This window comes from Solanum verrucosum, unplaced genomic scaffold (genome assembly GCF_900185275.1).
Source record: "Solanum verrucosum unplaced genomic scaffold, falcon-dt-bn FXZP01000182.1, whole genome shotgun sequence".
Taxonomy (NCBI): Eukaryota; Viridiplantae; Streptophyta; class Magnoliopsida; order Solanales; family Solanaceae; genus Solanum; species Solanum verrucosum.
In genome coordinates, this window is record NW_026020378.1 from 1,830,354 (window position 1) to 1,853,415 (window position 23,062).

The following is a 23,062-nucleotide window of genomic DNA, read 5'->3' on the forward strand; positions in this document are numbered from 1 at the left end:
AATAGACTTAAAACTAAAATGGAGGTATGGATTCAGACCCAAGAGTCTAAAAATTACATGTTGAGTATGACTAAGACACAATACATGAAGTACAAATTTAATGACACATCACATGAGACGGATGTGGAGGTGAGGATCGATACATACTCCATCCCCATGATAGGAAGCTTCAAGTATACTAGATTAATAATTCAACAAAATAAAGAGATCGATAAGTCATACATCGTATTGAAGCGAATGGGATGAACTGAAGGGTTACATTATGTATTATATGTGATAAGAACGTGTCATACTGTCATATATGGAGTTTGTTAGGTATATGTATACATAAATTACAGTAGAATAATAAAGACAAGTAGTCAATTAAGTTAAAGTTGAAGTATTCACCTGCCCTTATGGCTGGTTGAATACTCCGCAGATCAACAACCTGAAATTGTCCAAACCTGTTTCACCATTGAAGGCATAAAAAAATAAAAATATGACTCAAGTGATATGCGACCCCTTAAAGTTGTCCGCATATTTCATTTGCACCTTAACTCAGGCTTGTACCTATTGAACATAAAATGAAAATCAGTTGAAAGACAAAAGTGCATGTGTCTCAAACACAAATACATAGCCGATGGACCAATGATGGATGCATGACATTATGTAACGACAAAGAACAATATGATCTATTCAGCCGTTATATTTATTAAAATAATACAGTACGATACAATACAAAACAATATATATGCTTTTTGATAGTAGTCGTGACCAACGACCATCAACTCTCAGCTTGTTGGTAAGGTGAGAACTTCAAGCCCGATTTCAGATGATACACCCTCCACACAAGCACCACCCGGTGAGGGCCCTCATCTTTTCATTTCGTCATTACTCATTCCCGTTAGACCGAAGTGTTTGGTCTTTCTTTCTCCGCGCCCGCTGAGGCTTCGCTATATATATATACCGAAGTGTTTGGTCTTTCTTTCTCCGCGTCCACTGAGGCTTCGCTATATATATATATCAGTGTTTTCAAAAATATTTTTTGGGGTGAGTCTCGGGGCGGGACGTACCAAAAATGCTCTGAGGCGTAAATTGAAGATGTAGATCCATAAGGTGTAAGTCCTAAAATTTGAGATGTAAGCCCCGAACATTAAAACGTAAGTCCTGAAAGTAAAAACGTACCCCGGGAGTTTTTAATTTATTTTTTTGAACCTTTTTTGTTTTAAATCATATTGTTTATTATTGGTGTAATGATATTTCTCAAATAGTAATTATAATACTTTTTTTCTTCATTATTGATTATTAATACTTATCTCAAATAAAAATCATAATATAATTTCTATATAGTTTAAATTTCATATATGATATATATTATATTAATATTTTCGAGTTATAGTAGTAGATTTAGACTTTCAAGTTATAACATTAAAATTTCAGGTTCTAACAAATTATAAAAAAAAATGTTTTTAATAATTGAAAAAAGTTTTTTAAAAAAAAACAAAACAAAAATTAAAAAAAAAACGAATTGATGGTAAAAACATAATTTTTTTTTGAAATTGTGGTGTTAATTTAATTTGAATTTAGTGTAGATAATTAATAATTAGCACGAAATAAGGGATCCAAACTAATTAAGATTATTTAGAATCCGTAATTCACTCAAATTAGTTAAAATCAAACAAAAAATCAGATTTTATCTCTTTTTTTTAACGTTTCTCTCTCTTCATTGTTTCTTCATTGTTCTGCCAGAAAAAATTCCCAGTATTGAGTAATTGAAGTTTTTTTTTTATATTTGAAAAAAATTGATTTTGTTGTGATGGACAACAACATATCAATATTAATTAAACATGGTGGAAGATGGGATCCTTCAGGTTAGTATTTATTTAAATTATAGTGAAATGAAAAAGAAACGATAAAACTGTAAATCATCAATATATTTAACGTGATATCACTTTTTGTTAGCTGTTGTGAAATATCTAGTATTAGTGATTTTTTGTTTTTGTGGTTGTTTTGAATACTATTTTTTTTTCCTTAAAGTATAAATTAAATGTATATTTTTGAATGAATTTGATAGAATAAATGGAAAGAAATTTGTATGAAAGTGTGTTCAGTAATCTATAAAAAAAGTTATTTAGAATTTTGATAAATTGCATGAAAAGTGATTTAAGTTGATAATGAATTTGATAGAATAAATGAATTGAAATTTGTATGAAAGTGTGTTCAGTAATCTGTAAAAAAAATTATTTGAAATTTTGACAAATTATATGAAAAGTGTTTTAAGTTGACATTAAATTTGTAATTTTAGTGTTTATATTAGTTTTGTCATTTCTGTATAAAGTTCTTTGATAGTAATGAAGTATTTGGTACGAGCGAAATGTATGTATTTTAGAATGAATGATGATTGGAGTATGAAATGTGTATTAAGTGAGTATGAAATATGTATTAAGTGAGTTTGACATGTGTATTTAGTGAGTATGAAGAGTGTTTTGTAATGTACTGTCTGAGCGATATTTGTATGAAAAAATAAAGACAAGTGGGTATAATTTTGTTGTTATTATAATGATTTTTATATATGAACCTATCCCTTGTGAGAGTCCAAAGAGAACGGTAGGAAGACCGCAACTTGAATGCTGGAAGTGGTTTGCTGAGTGAAATTCAAAAGGTCTAAAGTTACATGTAGTAGATGTCATCAAGTTGACCACAACAGGAAGACATGTTTAAATTATCCTGTGCAAAACTAATGACTGTTTATTTTGTTGGTTATATTAATGTTTTGTTTTGATATGAAACATAATTGGTTTGAAGTGCATTATAGCTTAGTGTTTAATATACTGTTCATTCCTTATACATTGTTCATTCAGTAATCATACATAATGCATACTGTTACAAATAAAATTTATTCTAGTTTAAAGATATTGTATATATTAGTGATAATTATAAGAAGGTAATTATGGAGTTCATTTGGTATCCCGAGTATTTAATGTAAGTTATCATGAATATTAATTTGGTTTTCAATTTGTGTCATATTATAAATAAAATTATAACAAACTGCATGCCAATTGTATTCATGTTTCATTCCAACTCTAGCTTAAGTTATGGTCATACACATATTAATCAAATTTAATTCAGTTTTCATTCAAACAACATGTGTAGAATATAAAATAATCAAATGTGAAAACACAATTCATAACAACAACAACAACATGCCCAGTGAAATCCCACTAGGTGGGGTCTGGGGAGGGTAAAGTGTACGCAGACCTTGCCACTACCTCGTGGAGGTAGATAGGCTGTTTCCGGGAGACCCTCAGCTCAAGAACAACAAATCTAAGTGACAGGAGATATATATATAAAACATAACAGCCAATACAAAAGACAACGTATAATCAACAAATGAGACAATAACGACAAGAAAGTAATGCGATGCGTGAAACGCAGTAAACAGCATAAGGCTAGGTCTACTCCAAACGCTAACAACCCATACCCTTGCAAGGGAAGACAACACGCTAACCCTATTAACCTTCAACCTTAATACGCGACCTCCACTCCTTCCTATCTAGAGTCATGTCCTCGGTAATGTGAAGCATAGCCAAGTCTTGTCTAATCACCTCCTCCCAGTACTTCTTGGGCCTACCTCTACCCCTCCGCGTACCCTTTACCACCATTACCTCGCACCTCCTCACTGGGGCGTCTGCGCTCCGTCTCTTCACATGTTCAAACCATCTCAGTCTCGCTTCCCTCAACTTGTCCACCACAGAGGCCACTCCCACCTTCTCCCAGATAACCTCATTCCTAATCTTGTCGCTCCTAGTGTGCCCACACATCCATCTCAACATCCTCATCTCCGCAACATGCAATTTATGAACGTGTGCGTTCTTGACTGGCCAACACTCTGCTTCATACAACAAGGCCGGTCTAACTACCACTCTGTAAAACTTACCTTTAAGTTTCGGTGGAATTTTCTTATCACACAATACTCCAGAGGCAAGCCTCCATTTCATCCAAGCAACCCCAATCCGATGTCTGACATCATCGTCGATGTCACCACTCCCTTGGATTACAGCCCCAAGATACTTAAAACTTTCCTTCTTAGGAATGATTTGTGCGGCAAGTCTCACTTCCACATCTGTCTCATCCACCACATCACTGAATTTGCACCCCAAATATTCTGTTTTGGTCCTACTGAACCCTTTGGACTCCAGCGTTTGTCTCCACACCTCCAACCGCGCATTAACTCTGTCCCGCGTCTCATCAATCAGTACTATGTCATCTGCAAATAACATACACCATGGGACCTTCTCCTAAATAGACCGCGTCAACTCGTCCATCACCAAAGCAAATAGGAAAGGGCTTAGGACTGATCCCTGATGCAGCCCCATCTCAATTGGGAAATGTTCTGAGTCTCCTCCAACTGTTCTAACCCGAGTCTTGGCTCCACCGTACATGTCCTTTATCGCCCTAATATAAATCATCGGGACTCCTTTAGACTCCAAGCACCTCCAGAGGACATTCCTCGGTACCTTGTCATAGGCCTTTTCAAGGTCAATGAACACCATATGTAGGTCTCTCTTCCTTTCTCTATATTTTTCTACCAGTCTACGCATAAGAAGAATGGCTTCGGTAGTCGAACGTCCCGGCATGAATCCAAACTGATTCTCAGAGATGGACACCCCTCTTCTCACCCTCATCTCCACCACTCTCTCCCAAATCTTCATAGTATGGCTCAACAATTTGATACCCCTGTAGTTGTTACAGTTTTGGATATCACCCTTGTTTTTATACAACGGAACCATTGTACTCCACCTCCATTCTTCAGACATTTTTGCTGTCTTAAAGATAGCATTAAACAGCCCAGTTAACCACTATATGCCCGCCTTGTCCATGCTCTTCCAAAATTCTACCGGAATCTCATCGGGTCTGGTCGCTCTACCCCTACTCATCCTACTAATAGCCCGTATAACCTCCTCGGACCTAACGCACCTACAGTATCCAAAATCCCGAAGTCTTTCAGAGTGTGCCAAATCATCCAACACAATGTCTGCTTCCCCTTTTTCATTTAAAAGTTTGTGAAAGTAGCTTCGCCATCTTTGCTTGATGGAGGTCTCTTCCACCAGTATTTTGCCTTCCTCATCTTTGATACACTTCACTTGGGAAAAAAAAAAAAACACAATTCATAACATTTGTATATAAAAATTATATCACGATTCATACAATATTCAAGATTTAATATTAAAGTCATAGTCATACACATATAAATTAGATTTCATACACGTTTTATCCAATGAGTGTACAACTTAAAAAAACACTGATACTTTAAAATAGTGTATCCGAAATGTACGAAGTCTGTATAATACTGGTGTCCTAAAATTATAATGGTCAAACATTATAACAAACTGCATGATATCATTTTTAGAAAATATCACTAGTTTGACAATTGATATCATTTTCATACCAGTTTAATCATTCATACCATATGAAGATTCAAAAGAAAACCAGACAAATGTCAAAACACAATTCATAACATTTGTATATAAAAATCATATCACGATTCGTACAATATCCAATCCCTTATATTAAAATCATAGTCATATATGTATAAATCAGTTTTCATACACGTTTCATCCAATGAGTTTACTACTTAGAAACACAATGATACTTTAAAATAGTGAATTCAATTTGTATGAAGTCTGTATAATACTAGTGTTCTGAAATTATAATAGCCAAATATTAATTCATGTGTAGATGGTATTATATATCATCAAATACTTAAACAGAAACAAATTATTCAAAAGTTAAACAGAAAAAAATTATCCAAAAGTTAAAAAAAATAATATGTAATTCTTAAAAAGTAGAAGTTGCAATGATCGTGCCATCCTCATTCTTTGTTTTTCTATAATGCCACATGATTGTGGCATACCTTTCACGATGGTTCTTTGCATCGATTTCAACAGCTCCCATGTCAAAAACACCATTATTGATAATTCATATGTTTATACACAATTAAGATACAATAACATTAATGTTAATACATTATTCATATCATTTTATAGTCAAATCCATAAAACATTTTTTTCATAATTCATACAAAATACATCACCCAAATTTTATAGTCAAATCCATAAACATTTTTTTCAGATTTGGAACAAATTTCACACAAACAACTATTTTGAAAACAATAATAAGAATAATGTGATATAAAAAAATAACTATTTTGAATAATGTGAAAATAAATTAAATAAAGTACTTACCCTTACACATTTTTTGGGGTTTTTGTATTTTGGCAATTCCGATTCCTTTTTCTTTGTTTTTCTTCTTGTAGATGGTTTTGATGTTTGAGCAACTTCAACATTTGTTGATTAACAAAATCTGAATCGGAATCGGAATCAGAATCAGAATTAGGAGGAGTTTCAATAGGTGTTTTCCCCTTCCTTTTCTTCCCCTTTTGATTTGCCGGAATCGCACTTTCCTTTGCTTCATTATTTTTATCTTTTTGATTCTTCGATCGAGAGGAATCACCGGTCGCCTGAATTTCAACAGTTTTAGGCGGGGTGTTTGAGATAATATATTGAACGATGGAACATGAACATCATCAATTGAAGTTCCATCAAATCTGGGACTCTTTCGAGGAGTTTCAATGGGTTTCTTAAACATGATGATGAATAATCATGGGGGAGGGGGTGGACTATTTTGAAGTTAGACTTGATGAGAAACAATGGTGAAAGTGGGATAGTGGGTTGTGGCATGTAGGAGTGAATAAGCGTGGGGGAGGGGGGTGAGATTGATGAATGAGGATGGTAACGGTAAACAAGGAAAGAAAATGTGTATGGAGAAAATCCCTAAAATTGGGTAAATGAAAATTTTAGTTCTAAAAAAAGGAAGTGAAATCAAATTAATTACCTATTATTAATTAATAATAAAAATCTTTAAATAGATTAATAATTTATTAAATAAATATACTTTGATTTTAAAATAAAATAAAATTTAATTGATATATCATAACCCGTAAATAATCTGTTATAAGCTAGAATTTTTTAAAAGTAGATTTAAAACCCGTAATATTTACTCTTAAATATGTATATGAGGTGATTTTTCCTTCTATATATTATATGTTATTTATAAAAAAATATTTGTAAAATCATTGAAAGACTTACTTTTGCTTATTTTATTAGTAATAAAACTATAAAATTGAATATACATGAAATTACACTCCGTAGATCTATGAGGCTTATGTGTTGTGTCTCGGGGCTTACGCCTCGCCTCACGCCCCTGCCTTTTAAAACATTGATATATATATATATATATATATATACATACATTATGAAATAGAACGTAATAATCATCTGAACAAAAGTATTACTTTGACTAAAATCCATTTATGCATTAAGAAAATTTCAATTGATTTTTTAAATCACAATACTAATTATTTCTACTTTTAAGAATTCCTTTTTAGGAAAAACAAAAGAATCTTATATAATACTTTAATTAGTGCAACCAAGTAAGTAACTTGGGGGAATGAATTATAGGTGACAAAAAAGTGTTGAAATGTAAAAAGAGTGACTCTAGTTTTAATTATTAAGTGTAGGTGACAAATTTTTAATCAATTTTTAAAAATAATTAAATAAGTCCTCAAGTTTTTGTTTTTACACTTCACCCACATTTAAGTAAAACCCTAATTTTTAAAATAGGAAAAACCCCAAATCAGTTTTTTTTTGTTCTCTCCCAACATCCCGCTCTTTTCACATTTTTTTTGCTTCTAATCTTCATCACTAGCACTTCTTCTTCTTCTTCTTCTTCTTCTTCTTCTTCTTCTTCTTGTATTGGTGTTGCAAGTTATTGTAGATTTCTTATTTGAAGAATTTGAGAAGGGAGAATTTCAAATTTTAATTTAACATGTGATTTGAAAAGGTCTAAGCTTTAGAAATTACTTCTTAACTGATGATTTTTAATCATTTTAACAAGTTAATAGTATTGTTTGTGTGTATTATTCATTTAAAAATTTGATTTTTGTATTATTGTTCTTGCCACTGATGTATCATAATTTTCAGCAACTGATATGACTATTTCAGTAATTTAAAACAATTGTTGAATGTTGTTGTTGAATAAATTGCCGCAACTGCTATATCTATTTCAGCAGCTGCTGAATAACTTACAACAATTGTGATATTTTAATACAATTTTTTTTATGATCAATTTTTTAGTTCTAAGTTACAATATTTTCAGGTATCTTCAACATCATTAATGGGAGATAGAATAGTAGTACCAGTTGATTGTAATGGTGAATGGGTCGAGTCCAACAATCGTTATATTTGGCGTTGGAAGAGTAAAGAATTGGCCGCGACAATTGCGATGATTGTGCATCGAGATATTGCATATGATGATTTTGCGAATAAAATCATTACTTGTTGTAAATTAAATTGTGAGTTGGAAGATATTGTGATCACTTACCTGCATAGTTGTGGTGAAAAGCATAAGACGGCTCCTTTTAAGATAAATGATCAACTTAGTTTAAGTACATATTTGGAAGATGAGCCTAGAGGTGTTTTAAGGATCTACATGGTTGAAAGATTGGTGGAGAATCATAATTTATGTGATGACCAACAAGTGTTGAACGATGAATGTGGTAGGATGAATATGAATATTTCGAATGAAGAGCGTGAAGGTCAACATATTCTTTCTCCTGAAGTTCGGAATAGATTGCCCATTATTGGTGAAGTTGCTGATAGGCACACTATGAACTCATAAATTTACTTATTTCTAAAAGTTCATCCTCTTTGTACACTTAATTAATTTTTGCTTTAGCTGATAATTAATTAACTTAATGCAGTCATGCTCAAGATGATGGAACAGGTTTTTGCAAAGATATGTCGTTTAAGAATAAACAAGAATTAGATATTGCATTGAAAATTGCTTGTGTCAAAAAAGATTTTAGATTGAAGAAGGTAATTAATTTGTGTTCAGTGTATTGTGTCAAATGTGAGCATCTTGAGTGCAAGTGGTGGCTAAGAGCGGTGAAAGTTGAAAATTCTGATAGATTTTATATTAAAAAGTATGAAAAGATGCATACATGTGGCTCGGAACATCTTACGAGTCATAATCCACATGCCACAACAAAAGTCATTGGAGCATACTTCAAAGATAGATATCCCGAAGGTAAAGGTCCATCTACAAAAGATTTGAAAAACTCTATCCGTATTGAATTGGGATGCAAGGTTAGTTATTGGAAAGTTTGGATGGGTAGCGAGATTGCAAAGTCTTTGGTAAGAGGGACACATGAACATGGATATGGAGTGATTGATGTGTATAGTCATATGCTTAGGACATCTAATCCGGGAAGTAAAACGGCGTTGAAGATTGATGAAAATGGCAGGTTCAAGTACTTTTTTGTGGCATATGGAGCTTGGATTCTTGGTTTCGCACAAATGAGAAAAGTCATAGCTGTTGATGGGACATTTTTGAGAAGTAAATATGGTGGTGTGTTGTTGTCTGCTGTTGCACAGGATGCGGAATCATATTTTTCCGGTGGCATTTTGCATAGTAGACTCTGAATGTGATGCTTCCTACCGATACTTTTTCGAGCAATTGAGAAGTTTTGTACTTGATACTCCTGAATTGTGCATAATCTCTGATAGACATCAAAGTATTAGAAAAATGGTTTCAATTGTATTTCCTTTAGCTCATTATGGTTGTTGCATGAGGTACTTAGGAGAAAATATTCGAAATAATTTTCACAATGCGAGTGTTGTCTACCACTTTTATAAGGCGGCAAAAGCATATAATATTGATGTGTTCAGTGATCATTTTAATCGGATAAGAGATTTGGTTCCACAGGCTGCCACACATCTTGAACGCGTTGGATTTCACAAATGGAGCAGGGCATTCTTTCCTGGAAATAGGTAAAATTTATTATAGTTATTATTGATAGTTGGTATAACTACTGCAGTTTTTTATAGCTACTGCTGCAATTTTTTATAGTAACTGCTGCACTTATTTCAGCACCTGCTGAGAAATATGCAACAATTGTTATAAAAACTATACAACAGTTATAAACACATACTTATAATATATTATTGGACACTTATATGTTACAGGTACAATATTATGACGACAAATATTGCTGAGTCCGTTAACTCAATGTTTCTTGATGAAAGAGAATATCCCATTACTGCTCTATTTGATGCAATAAACAGGTGATTTGCAGAAAAATTTCATGAGAGACGTATGAAATTCATTAATGCACCAACCATCTTCGTCCCTTCGATAGAAAAAGACATTGCAAAAAATATTAATTTGGGGAACAAGCTATTGGTCCATCAAACTGCCAACTACAAGTATATTGTCACCGGTCAAGATGAAGTTGCAACAGTTGATTTGCTAGCCAAATCTTGTACTTGTAAAGTCTTTGACATTGACAAAATACCTTGTCCACGTGCTATGGCAGCGCTTCGAAATTTAAGCAATTGTTGTAAAACAATACAACAACTCGTTTAATTGCTATAGAGAATTGTAGCAATTGTTATGAAAAGTACAACAATTTACTTATTTGTTATAGCATATTCAAATAAAATTACTACCTATTCTAGATTTTCTTTTAAAATTAGTCAAAACTATCCTATTTATCATGGAATATGATTAATATAACTAATTAACAATCAATTTATCAATTTAAGTTGATTACATGTGAAATTACTTAATTAATCGTCTGGTATCTCAGATAACTATCTTATTATACAAGATCACTATCTAATATAAATTTTATTTTTAAATTTAATCATCACTACTCTATTTATCATTAAATAAGAGTGTTACAACCAATAAACAATCAATTACTCATTATAAATCGATAACATGTGAAATTGTAATGGAATTGATCGTCTGGTATCTCAAATAACTATCTCATTATACAAGATCACTATCTAATATAAATTTTATTTTTAAATTAAATCAACACTACTTTATTTATCATTAAATATGAGTGTTACAACCAATAAACAATCAATTAGTCAATTAATTTGCTTACTTGTTAAAGAAAATTTTAGCAATTGTTATATAAAGTACAACAATTTTCTTACTTGCTGTAGAAAAGTTCAGCAATTGCTATGAAAAGTACAATAATTTTCGTGCTTGTTGTAGAAATTTAAGCAATTGTTGTAAAACAATACAACAACTCGTTTAATTGCTGTAGAAAATTGTAGCAATTGCTATGAAAAGTACAACAATTTGCTTAATTGCTGTAGAGAATTTCAGCAATTGCTGTAAAAAATACAACAACTTATTTAATTGCTGTAGAGAATTTCAACAATTGGATGAGTCAAATCCTCACCTTCAACTAGTTCACTAACATCACAAATTTTTTTTCCGATTAAAATATCAATTCATCAAATTTAAAATACCACATTCACTAATGTATAACAAAAGTGAATTAAAAGTGTAGCAAAATAGTGATAAAAATGCATATCCACAAGCAGCCCCTTCAATTCATCAATTTCAAAATACCATATTTACTAATGTACAACAAAAGTGAATTAAAAAGTGTAGCAAAATAGTGGTAAAAATGCATACCTACAAGCAGCCCCTTCAATTCATCAAATTCAAAATACCATATTCACTAATGTACAACAAAAGTGAATTAAAAGTGTAGCAAAATAGTGATAAAAATGCATATTCACAAGCAGCCCCTTCTTCATTAAATTCAAAATACCATATTCACTAATGTACAACAAAAGTGAATTAAAAGTGTAGCAAAATAGTGGATGCATATTCACAAGCAGCCCCTTCTTCATCACTCTTTCAACTTCTTTTTGAATTCGAATCAGCCTCTTCATCTGCAATATCAGCCCCTTCATCTGTAATATTAAAAAAATGAATTTCACATGTAAAAATGAAATATATATAACACAAGGCAAATCTTAGAAAGATGATTAGAATATAATTTTACCTTTACTATCTCCGGACACCAATTCTTTTTCGATAATGGTCTCATTCACTTTTCCCCTTTTTCTTTTTTCTAGCACTTGACAATGCCTTCGAAATTTGTCTCTTTGTTCTTTTAACATAGTCGGGAGTATATGGATGAGAAATCTTTGATGATGGCCTAATACCTCTCTTAGACTTCATGGTGACGATAGCTTTCTCTAAAGACTCAATTTTAGCATTCATGGTGACGATAGTTTTCTCTAAAGACTCTACCCTGACATTCAATAAATCTATCGTCTCCTTAGTGGATGGAGTTTCTTGAAGACAAGGAACATTCTCATCGATTGGAGAAGATGTTCCTACTCCAAAACCACCACTAATATCACCGAAGTCTCCTCCTCTTTCGAAATCAACACCATCAGTACATCTATCAACATTTGGAGTAAATTCTCCTCCTCCTCCATCACCAACACCACTAAAAACTCTCTCAAAATTGGAGAAGATGCTCCTCCACCTCCTACATCAAGATTATGCTCATCAATTATGATGTCTCTTTTATAGCCACAACACCATTCAAATCTATCTCAAGCTTTTCAATCTTATCATCCTTGGTTAATTTCTTAGGCACAAACTTAGTGAAAAATTCCATTTCCATTTCACTAGATGTAGGAATTATCCATGGATGCACAATCTACATGTAAAAATAATAATAATTAAAATGTGATAAAGCAATTGTTGCATTTCAAGATTATTATATACCAATTGTTCTAATTGTTCCAGCAATTGTTGTAATAACTTCAACAATTGACATCAACTAATTAAACAAAGAAAACACTTGTTGAAAAGGCTACAACAAAATCAGAAAAGCAACAACAATTTCACTTTAACTAAAAATATTTAAAGAATAATACTTACCGAGTCTTGAGGGGGATCAAACAACTCATTAATGTCAACTAATTCGTTATTAGTCGCCAAAAGCCATCGAAAAATCCTCGGTGAAGACACTTGTTTCGAAAACACCTTATATTTCTTTTGGAGAAAAGGAACAACCTCAAATGCCCAACACTACATAAAATAATCACAAAAGGAGATCAAAATATTGGAAGCACCAAAAAATAATGAAATAAATATATATATGAACTAAACTAAAATAAAATTTACCATAAAGGCCCATGGAAAGCCATAAAGATTGGTAGTCTTCCCATCAATAGTCTTCACCGCTTTCAATAGATGCTTAATTGTAATATCATAGCTAATATGACCCCATGGATAAGCAGAAAATGCTTTTCTATCGGCCGAGAGCAAAATCCACTTCTTTGGAATATTTGTATTCACATCTTTTGGGCAAAGAAAGCTATGAAGAAAATAAAGTAAACACAATGATTTTTTTACATCTTTACTAAGATTTTTGGTTTGGAGATGTTCAATCAACTCATTTCTCTTGCAACTCCTTCCCACAACCTCAAGAATTTCTTTTCGTCTCATTTTTGTCTTAGTTGACATATTTTCAACATCATACACATCTTCATTATGGCAATTTAAGCCGGTGATGATAGCAAACTCCTTCATTCCAAAACAAATGAGCATGCCACTATAATTTATCCAAATTTCTTCTTTTCGATGGCTATAAATTTGACGTCGAAGAAGTTGATAGACTAAACTCATTTGAAATCTTATACGAGTACCTTCAAGTTGTAAGTAATTTCCGAAAATAGAAGATCGAAAGAACTTTACCAATTTTTGTTCTTCTAAAATCGTTCTAAATTTAGAAAACTTACGTAACTCCGACTTAACAGTTAAAGAACCTCTTAAGTTTGGATACTTATCAATCATTGACTCCAAATTGTAATTTGCATACCTAATCGACTTCACAATAAAGTTATCGGGTGAAGGACTGAGCGGAGATAATTCAACAATAGGAGATGTCTCCTTTTCTGGAATGGCTATATCATTTTGTTCCTCCTTAACTGCTCTATTATCTCTTTCTACATTTGTAGAAGAAACATCTATTTCATGTTCTCCTTCTTCTTCTATAGATTTTTTCAAATTTGTGTTTTCTAGTTCTTCTCTTTGTCTTTGTGTTCTGATTCGCCTTTCATACGTTTTAATAGGAATTGTTCGTTTTTTCCTTGGAGTCATGGATGCATAATCTATATATAAAAACAATAAAATCAAAATGTAATAATAAAAAAAGACAATTCATTATCATTTAGATAATTTTGAAAGTTAGTTTCAAAACCACATAAAGAAATAGGGTAAACAATTATAAATATATCATCAAAATTTGGCTGGATGCATGTATGTTATTTGAAGTATATATGCAAATCATCTATATGCCATCTTGTTTGGGATTGAGGTATAATAATTATTGTTGTTGTATACAAAGCATGCTATAAAATAAGGTAACAACAACATCAGGAAGTGACAAAACCATACTACACTTCTCCTCTTAAATCATGAACAAAACCATAAGCTTGAAAAAAATGAATATGTTACTAGTAACTATAATACAACCAATGATCAAACTAACTTAAGACTAATAAAAATAAATGATCTCTAAGAACAACATTCTCCATAAGATGAGCAACAATTAAAGGTCCAAAAAAGACACCTCTAATGTCTCAAACATTTACCTCAAAAGCAACCAAATTCTTTTTTTCTACAGGAAACAAGAACCTAAAACAGGGCAAAACATTAAAATGCAAACATTAAAGAGCCATCAATCACACATAGAAGAAGATAAGAGCAACTCCACATAGATAACAAACAAAAAACAATAGAAGGATCAATGAAAGCACACAAATCTTGTGTAAAAGACCCACATTTTTTTCCCCAAGAAAACCCTACCAAGCAAAATCGTTAAACCCACAAACTTCCATATGCTAAAAACAAAGAAGGCATAATAAAACCCAATGAAATTTCAATCTTTACCATCTCAAAACCTTAACAATGAAAGAAAAGAAAAGAGTGTTACCTTGAGGTAGAAGACGGCTATGACGAAGAAGACCAAGACGAAGGTATTGGAAGTCACCAACAATATTTTCGCAACAATGTCGTCCCTCTCTGCTTACAGGCTGTTGCAAGGAAGAAAGAAATGGGCTTCAAGCTGCTGTTGCAAAGAAAAAGAAAGACAATTGGAATGAGTTTATTTGAATGTTTTTAAAAGTTTAGAAGTTTTAAATATTACACTTTAGTCCCTAATTATCTTAATCACTAATTAAGAAAAGGTTTGACTTGGTCAATTTTTTTGTCACCAATTTTAATTTTAAGACTTTTTTGTCACTCACACCTCAATTAGCTCAAGTAACTTTTTAAAGGTAAATATCATTACCCCCAAATAATCAATTTAGGCCGATCAAGATTGAACTCGCACGGCACCACCCGCCTGGCTGCCGCCATCTCCAGCCGTAATTGGAGAGAAAAAGGGGAAGTGAGAGATATCGAGGGATGTTAGTTGGGATCGCAAAACAAGTTCAAGATTAAGCTCTTCCTTCATTTTTGAGGACAATTTATTAATACAGAAATCTTGCGAGCTCAAAAGGAGTTTTTCTTCATCTGATAAAAGGGATGTCGCAGAAATTCTCTGCCACACTCAGAATTGGGGATTTGAATGATTACATAGCTCCCTCACAGGGCTGTGTAGTTTCCCTCAAAGCTAATTCTAATAGAATCAACAAATCCGAGGTATACTTTTTTTTTTTTTTGAAGGTTAGGGTTTTATTTTTCATGGAAGGCTTTGACATATTTCCTTTGATGAATCAGCATGAAGTAATGTAATTTCTTATTTTTGAGGTTTTCGGTGTAGGGTAAAAAATGCATTTGAGCTCTTAGACATGGATTTTGTTCATGTTAATTTGAATTTAGACTTGTAGGATTTGGGGGTGAAGAGGAACCTTTATGGTTAAATAATGAATTTTGCGCAAGGGTGAGAGTGAAAATTGACTTGTATCTCTTTGGACTGCAATTGGTTTGTTGCGGTTGAAGAACTAGTGCTCTAACTAATGTTATTAATGCTTTACTTGGCGGATGACCAGAATGTGGGAAAAGCTGGAGCTTTGAGCAAACCAGTACAAACAGAACCCGTCAAAATTTCTCTCAAAGATTGCTTGGCTTGCAGGTATTATCTCTTTTCTCTTGCTAGGATATAGCATTCTAGGCAACCAATAATTATCTGGACAAAGGAGTGTAAACCAATAATTAATCTAATGCAGTTAAAATCATGTCAATCAAGTCCAAAGTCTACTATAAATATTGGATTTAGAATAAAAGATGTAATTTTAGGTTTTTAGTGGCCAGTTAGCTGATACTAAATTTCTAATTTCTTAATTAATTAAATTTCAACCACATCGTTTTCTTAACAACTAAGGTATCATTGTATCAACTATATATATATATATATTAACTAGTGTTGTGCTACTTAAGTCTGTGAAAACACGTTAGCCTTAGTACCTTGATGCTACGCTAAAGAGCTATGTGAGACAAAGTGCACAACTTGGCTTCACCAAGCTTCGGGGCTTAAGCGTGCTTTAAGTGACCCTTTAACAACACTGGCTCTGGCTATATATCGACTGACGATTCAAATAACCTGAATCTTTTAATTGTTTTGTTTATAAGGAATTGTGTGCAATGTTTGTGTATATATTAGAACTCCTGCGCTGGTCCTTGTTTGCTGTGAGTTCAGCTCCTATAAGTTACTCATAAAAATGTTACTTGATAGGCTATTAATTTTATTTAGTTTTACTTTGTATTTGAATTTTGTTGCTTGGGAAACTAAAAACAAATGCCTCTCTCTATATGTATGATTTAACAACGGTGAGCAACTGAGCTTGTTCCCTGATTGCAGTGGGTGCATTACATCAGCAGAAACAGTCATGCTTGAGAAGCAGAGCTTAGATGAGTTCCTTTCCAATTTGGAAAAGGGAAGGACGGTTATTGTCTCTCTCTCCCCCCAGTCTAGGGCCGCTCTCGCTGTTCATTATGGACTTTCTTCACTTCAGGTTGGTTTTGGTGCTGGTATTTTCATATTTGTAGTTTACTGTCTGCAGTATATCTTCTCACCTGATATGACCGATGTAAATATTACTTCCATCTTTTTGCTCTTAAAAAACATATATTTTTTGGGGGTTGTTTGGGGGGGTGGGGGTCAATGGCGTTTGTTTTCCTGCCTTTCGGCAAAGTTGAAAAAAAGAAGTATTGCGAAGCATTTGCATATGTTTGAAAATAATGAGCTTGTACTTCTTATGTCAGGTTTTCAGGAAGCTCACAACACTTTTTAAGTCTCTGGGTGTGAAAGCTATATTTGATACCAGCTGCAGTAGAGACTTGACCCTAATAGAATCTTGTAACGAGTTTATGGTGCGATATAAGCAATCCCAATGTACTAGTAGTGGTGAGTCAAAGCCACCTTTACCTATGATTTCTTCCGCATGTCCAGGTAATGGCTTAATTTGCTTTGGTATTTTTCTTAATTTCTTACTTGGTGTTCTATGAATGTTCTAACTCTACTGGTGTTGGTGTTGAAATTGTAGGTTGGATATGTTATGCTGAGAAGACCCTTGGTTCTTACATTCTTCCATACATTTCTTCAGTCAAGAGCCCCCAACAAACTATTGGTGCAGTCGTCAAGAATTTTATATGGCCAAAGCTAAGTGTAAGGTAGCTTATTGCCATCTCATCTTTTTAAGCATTATGCATTAGCTGTAAACTGTAATCTTCCATTTCTTTTGTTGTTGGACTGTCCCAAGCATTATGCATAAGTCGTTTTATTGCAAATATGCGCTAAGCAATCACGTTATCTTTCTGTTGTGTTTCCCCATCCATTTTATGCATCCTACTAGAAAAAAAAAATTACAGAGCAAATTCATTCTGGCCGTTTGATATTTCAACATATGTGATGTTGCATGTTAGTTGGTGAAAAGTTAAAAGGTTTTATAATGTTCCTAAAATTAAGCTGTTAGTTTTTGGACCTGGTCACAGTCGATTGGTGCTTGATAGAGCTTTTTTATAACAGACCAGAAGATATATACCATGTGACTGTAATGCCATGTTATGACAAGAAGCTCGAGGCTGCTCGTGAGGATTTTGTGTTTCAAGTGGATACAGATAGTGAAAAAATTACGGAGGTTGATTCAGTTTTGACAACAGGAGAGGTTTTGGATTTGATACAGGTAAGAGAGTTCTCTGCTTCTCAGTATTCCATTCCCGCAGAGCAATAATGTGAGATAGCTTGCATTTGGAATATTTGCAATTTTTCTCATTTCTCTCTGTTGTTTACTTATAGTCAATCTCTCTCCTCTTTGATGTAGTTAAAAGCAGTTGATTTTCAATCCTTGGAAGAGTCCCCCCTAGATAAATTGTAAGCACTTTTATACACCTTGCATTGATATTCTCATTTCTTGATGCAAATCCTTACATTTGATTGCTTATATGTACTTTAAAGGTTCACAAATATTGATGAGGAGGGCCATCTTTATGGCGTTCATGGAAGCTCTGGAGGATATGCAGAGACCATTTATCGTCATGTTGCAAAAGTGCTTTTAGGTCAAGAAGTTGAAGGGCCTTTAGCATTCAAGACTATAAGGAATTCTGATTTCCAAGAAGTGAGCCTAGAAGTAAGTTTTCTTCTGCATTCTCCTAGAAGCATGATTTTATAGAATGTTGTTAATATGCCCCTATAATGTTCTATAATCCAAGTACCTGTATGCTGACACTGCGAAATCTTCTTGTGCGTGGACAATTGTATCTATAATTTAAGGGTTTCTATCTGTTAACAAGGGTATGATATGGTGTTTGGTCAATTGTGGAGCTGCTAATTTGATGGCTCATGTCAAAGTTTATTGTACTTGGTGGTGGATGGTGTAGCCCAATCAAGTCCTAAATAGGCTAAGCACTTGAAAATGCAAATATAATTGGATGAGAGTCAGTCGAATCCCACAAGGAGTAAATAAGAGGTGTTTGGTTGATTACTTGTAGTTAGAAAGATCTTTGATTGGACTTGCAACATTTGTTTGGGTTTTGAATTTAACTAAAAATAACAATAGAATTAAAAGCAAACAAATAACTAACGAGAGTGTAAATCAAGTGATAAAAGGTACTAGGATTATAGCCCCTAGTTGATTTGCTTTAGCTAATGGGAAATACTTATCTTGTCTAATTGCTTGGCTTATTGATTATGATTCAATTATAATTTACCCATTAAAATCTCATAATAGTAATGTTAACTTTCTCAAAGAATCTCATAATAGTAATGGCCCTACCCCAATTAAGTCCACCAGAACCTAATGGAATGTTTAAAGTTCTAATGGTTGAACACCCAAGTTAGAGTCTAGCTATTTCTAGCTTGATTCTGTTAACTGAGTTATATAATCCCTTATAAAACCCAATTCCTTGCTTATTAATTCTTACCTAGTCCTAACTCCACCTTCTCAAGTCAGAACTATGATAATTAGGTCTTAATCTCATGTTGAACACCACTAAGTTGCCTAGTAAGGCATGGAATCGATTAGATAATCATAACTCAAGCAATTAATGACGAACAGTTAATAACCCATTAACTTGCAAACCATTTGGGTCTATGACCATAGCTGAGTCTGTAGCTACTCATGCTAGAAATGAATGAAAAGGCAACTAACAGACAATGAATGAGTCAAACTCGGGTTGAAATCTTCAAAAGCTGCTCGAGTCCTTGCTAAAAAAAGTAGAAAAACCCCTCTTGAAAGAAGAAAAATAAATGCAACGGTCCAAAACTGAAAGTGAAAACGGTGTTTTGGAGTTGTATTTAGAATTTGCATGGTCAGATGCTGATTTTCAAATAAAGTGAAAAGATTTCCTGAAAAATGAATAATTCTCATGCTAAACGGGTCCTAAGTTTGTAGCAATTGGCACAAAAGAGTAGTAGGCCATTGACAACTACTGACAAGATGTCTATTGCATTGAACACAGGTGAATGATAAATCTGTCCTGAAATTTGCATTATGTTATGGTTTCCGGAACCTGCAGAATGTTGTTAGGAAATTGAAAATGGGGAAGTGCGACTACCATTTCTTGGAGATCATGGCATGCCCTTCAGGTTGACATGCTGGATCTTTCTATTTGTGAATAATAGCTCCGAGCCTCCTTGCATCAATTAACAGTTTGTATGTCTTTAATTGCCTCCCTCATGATTATAGGATGCTTAAATGGCGGCGGACAAATAAAGCCACAACCTGGGCAGTCGGGGAAAGAGTTGATTCAGCTGTTGGAGACGGCTTATGTAGAAAATGTAAGTCACATGTTTGATAGAGTTTGTCATAATATAACCATCTTGGACTGTAGGAATTTCCTCTCCAACTTGAAGGCTTTGCGTATAATTTGTGGCATGTCTGGGAAATGTACAATGTGTAACTTGAATTGCAGAGCTTGGGAGATTCATCTCTGACTACTGTAGTAGTCAAAGATGAACATGTTGAAATGGAAGTTCACTTTTGTTCTGATTTGTTCGAGTGTCTCCCCAACTGGGGATTTAATATGTCATAAAGACCTGCTTGTTTTGGCTTCTATTTTTCCTCTGCATTACGAGATGATGAAGTTTATGAACATTCATCTCTGAAGCAGATTCAAATGAACGAAAATGGTCTACTCTTTAGAAGTTGCAAAGCCATGCATGATTGACATGGGAACTCTTTGTTTTCCTTGCACTTCAACTTGCTGATCTTATGAAACTGAATTGCCTCCGAATGCTCTTTGTTAATGTTTCAGGTTGTGGTTGCTGATCCTTTCAACAATCCCATCATAAAGGGACTATACAGTGAGTGGCTTGAACAGCCTGGTTCAGAGAAAGCAAAGAGGTACCTGCATACTGAATATCATCCTGTAGTGAAAAGTATCACTTCGCAGTTGCAGAACTGGTGAGGGATGCAAAATATCAGCTTTTAACTGATTGGCTAAGTTCCAACTGTTCCCTTCTGGTGTTTTTCTGCAAGAGCTTCCCAATCGGGTTTTGATATTACACTGAATTATTCACGATCTATGTTCATGAGTCTGCACCATAATTTTGGGAGTCCAATTTTGGTAGTGAAAGTGTTCACCCCATACTGTAAATATTTTGTCTTGCAAATTACACAGTAGTCTAGGTTGCAAAACATTGTTCCCCATCTGGATTGGAGTAGTAGTGCTGTACGTTTCATATCCCACAACCCCTGATCTTTATTTATTTGGCCACTTAGTTTGTATTCGTTAGAAGTGTGACACAACTTTTTATATGCCAATAGTAAATATCACCAGAATCCTAGCATAATCGTATCTGATTTCATAGACTGCATTTCCTTGCTCTACCACGTAATGTGGATTTAACTTAAATATTCGCATCTCCATTACTGGTAAAAAAGGCTCTTTTTCATTGCTAATAATAATACTAAAGTACGCTAAAATTTGATAAGACTTTATTGGGCTGTCCATGAGTTTTTTTAAAAAGAAAATCAACGCACTCGTGATTTCATTGGATATTTTTCACGTAAAAGTGTGTAGAAACTATACAAAAAGAATTATCCTTTTTAAAAAATAAAGGGAAAATGCATAAGTATCCCTCAGCCTATGCCCAAAATCCCTGAGACACACCTAACCTTTATTAAGGTCCTATTACCCCCCCGAACTTATTTTTTAGTTAATTGTTTACCACTTTTCGGCCTACGTGGCTGAGTCCGTGATTTCACCTATGTTAGGCGCGTTGGTGCAGCTTTTAGACAGCACTGACCAATAAAAATTGGTCATGTGTTAAAATAAACTTGGAAAAAATAAATATTAACTCAATTGTCTTCTTCTTTATTATTGTTCTTCATGTTTGAAAAAAAACCTCCATTATCATAAGTTAAATTGTTCCTTTCTTCGAAAAGCTAACAAAATAAAATCAAGAAAAAACTAACCTTTGAACTCAACCACGATTCTTGATGACTTAGAAGTAGGGGTGTACATAGGTCGGTTTGGTTTGTTTTTTCATTAAAAAAAACCTAAACCAATTATGTCGGTTTATTAAATCTAAATATCAAATAAAACCACGCAAAGTCAATTTTTTCGGTTTCGGTTTTAGTCTGTTCTTTCGGTTGTTTGGTTTTTTTCGGTTTTTTACAACTTAACGGTGTTTGAAAAAGAGATCAAATATATTTTCACCTACCTGTGTGATAAGCTAAACTTAAGAAACGTTAAATGAATAGAAATTTTCGTAAAGACGGTAAAATTCACATGAGTACAAAATATATATTTTTGAAATAAAATATATTAACATTGAAAACTATAAACTAACTAAAAATATATTAACAAAGTTATAATATTTTTTAATCTATAAATAAAATAAAATTATATTGAATGAATGGGAAAGACGTGGGTCTAGCCAGACCCCTAACATCGGGTGACAAACCTTTATGATGGCAATTTCAAAATAAAAAAATAATATATATATATATATATAATATTTACAAAATTTACAAACCCAAATTTGAAATAAAATATATAAACTAACTAAAAATATATTAACAAAGTTATAATATTTTTTATCTATAAATAAAATAAAATTATATATATACTATTAACAAAATTTTACAAGCCCAAATTTGAAATAAAATATATAAACATTGAAAGCTATAAACTAACTAAACATATATTCACAAAGTAGATTATAAGTAATATTTTTTTATCTATAAATAAAATAAAATTATATATATAATATTTACAAAATTTTACAAGCCCAAATTTATATAAACATTGAAAACTATAAACTAACTAAAAATATATTAACAAAGTAGATTATAAATAAATTTTTTTATCTATAAATAAAATAAAATTATATATATAATATTTACAAAATTTTACATGCCCAAATTTGAAATAAAATATATAAACATTAAAATCTATAAACTAACTAAAAATATATTAACAAAGTAGATTATAAATAATAGGATAGTTTTTTGAAATTTTGGGAAGTGTAAAAGCTACTTTTCAGAAAGTTGAAAAAGTGGGGCCCGGCGCGTGTTGAACAAACCTTTCAACCTATTTGGTTTATATTGCCACGTAAGCCGAAAAGTGGTAAAAAATTAATTAAAAAATAAGTTCGGGGGGGGGGGGGGGGGGGTAATAGGACCTTAGTAAATGTTAGGTGTGTTTCAGGGATTTTGGGCATAGGCTGGGGGGTACTTATGCATTT

General features: G+C 33.0%; 1 protein-coding gene across 1 annotated transcript; it reads left to right on the plus strand.

Annotated features, from left to right (window-relative positions):
- Positions 1-15,208: 15,208 nt before the first annotated feature.
- Positions 15,209-21,152, plus strand: LOC125838762 (protein NAR1). The gene is made up of 11 exons (XM_049517801.1): positions 15,209-15,573; positions 15,924-16,006; positions 16,733-16,886; positions 17,137-17,323; positions 17,418-17,544; positions 17,900-18,056; positions 18,195-18,244; positions 18,329-18,500; positions 19,831-19,957; positions 20,058-20,149; positions 20,626-21,152. Exons 1-11 carry the CDS (start codon positions 15,457-15,459, stop codon positions 20,776-20,778), a joined length of 1,419 nt encoding a protein of 472 aa, XP_049373758.1. The 5' UTR covers positions 15,209-15,456; the 3' UTR covers positions 20,779-21,152.
- Positions 21,153-23,062: the final 1,910 nt, after the last annotated feature.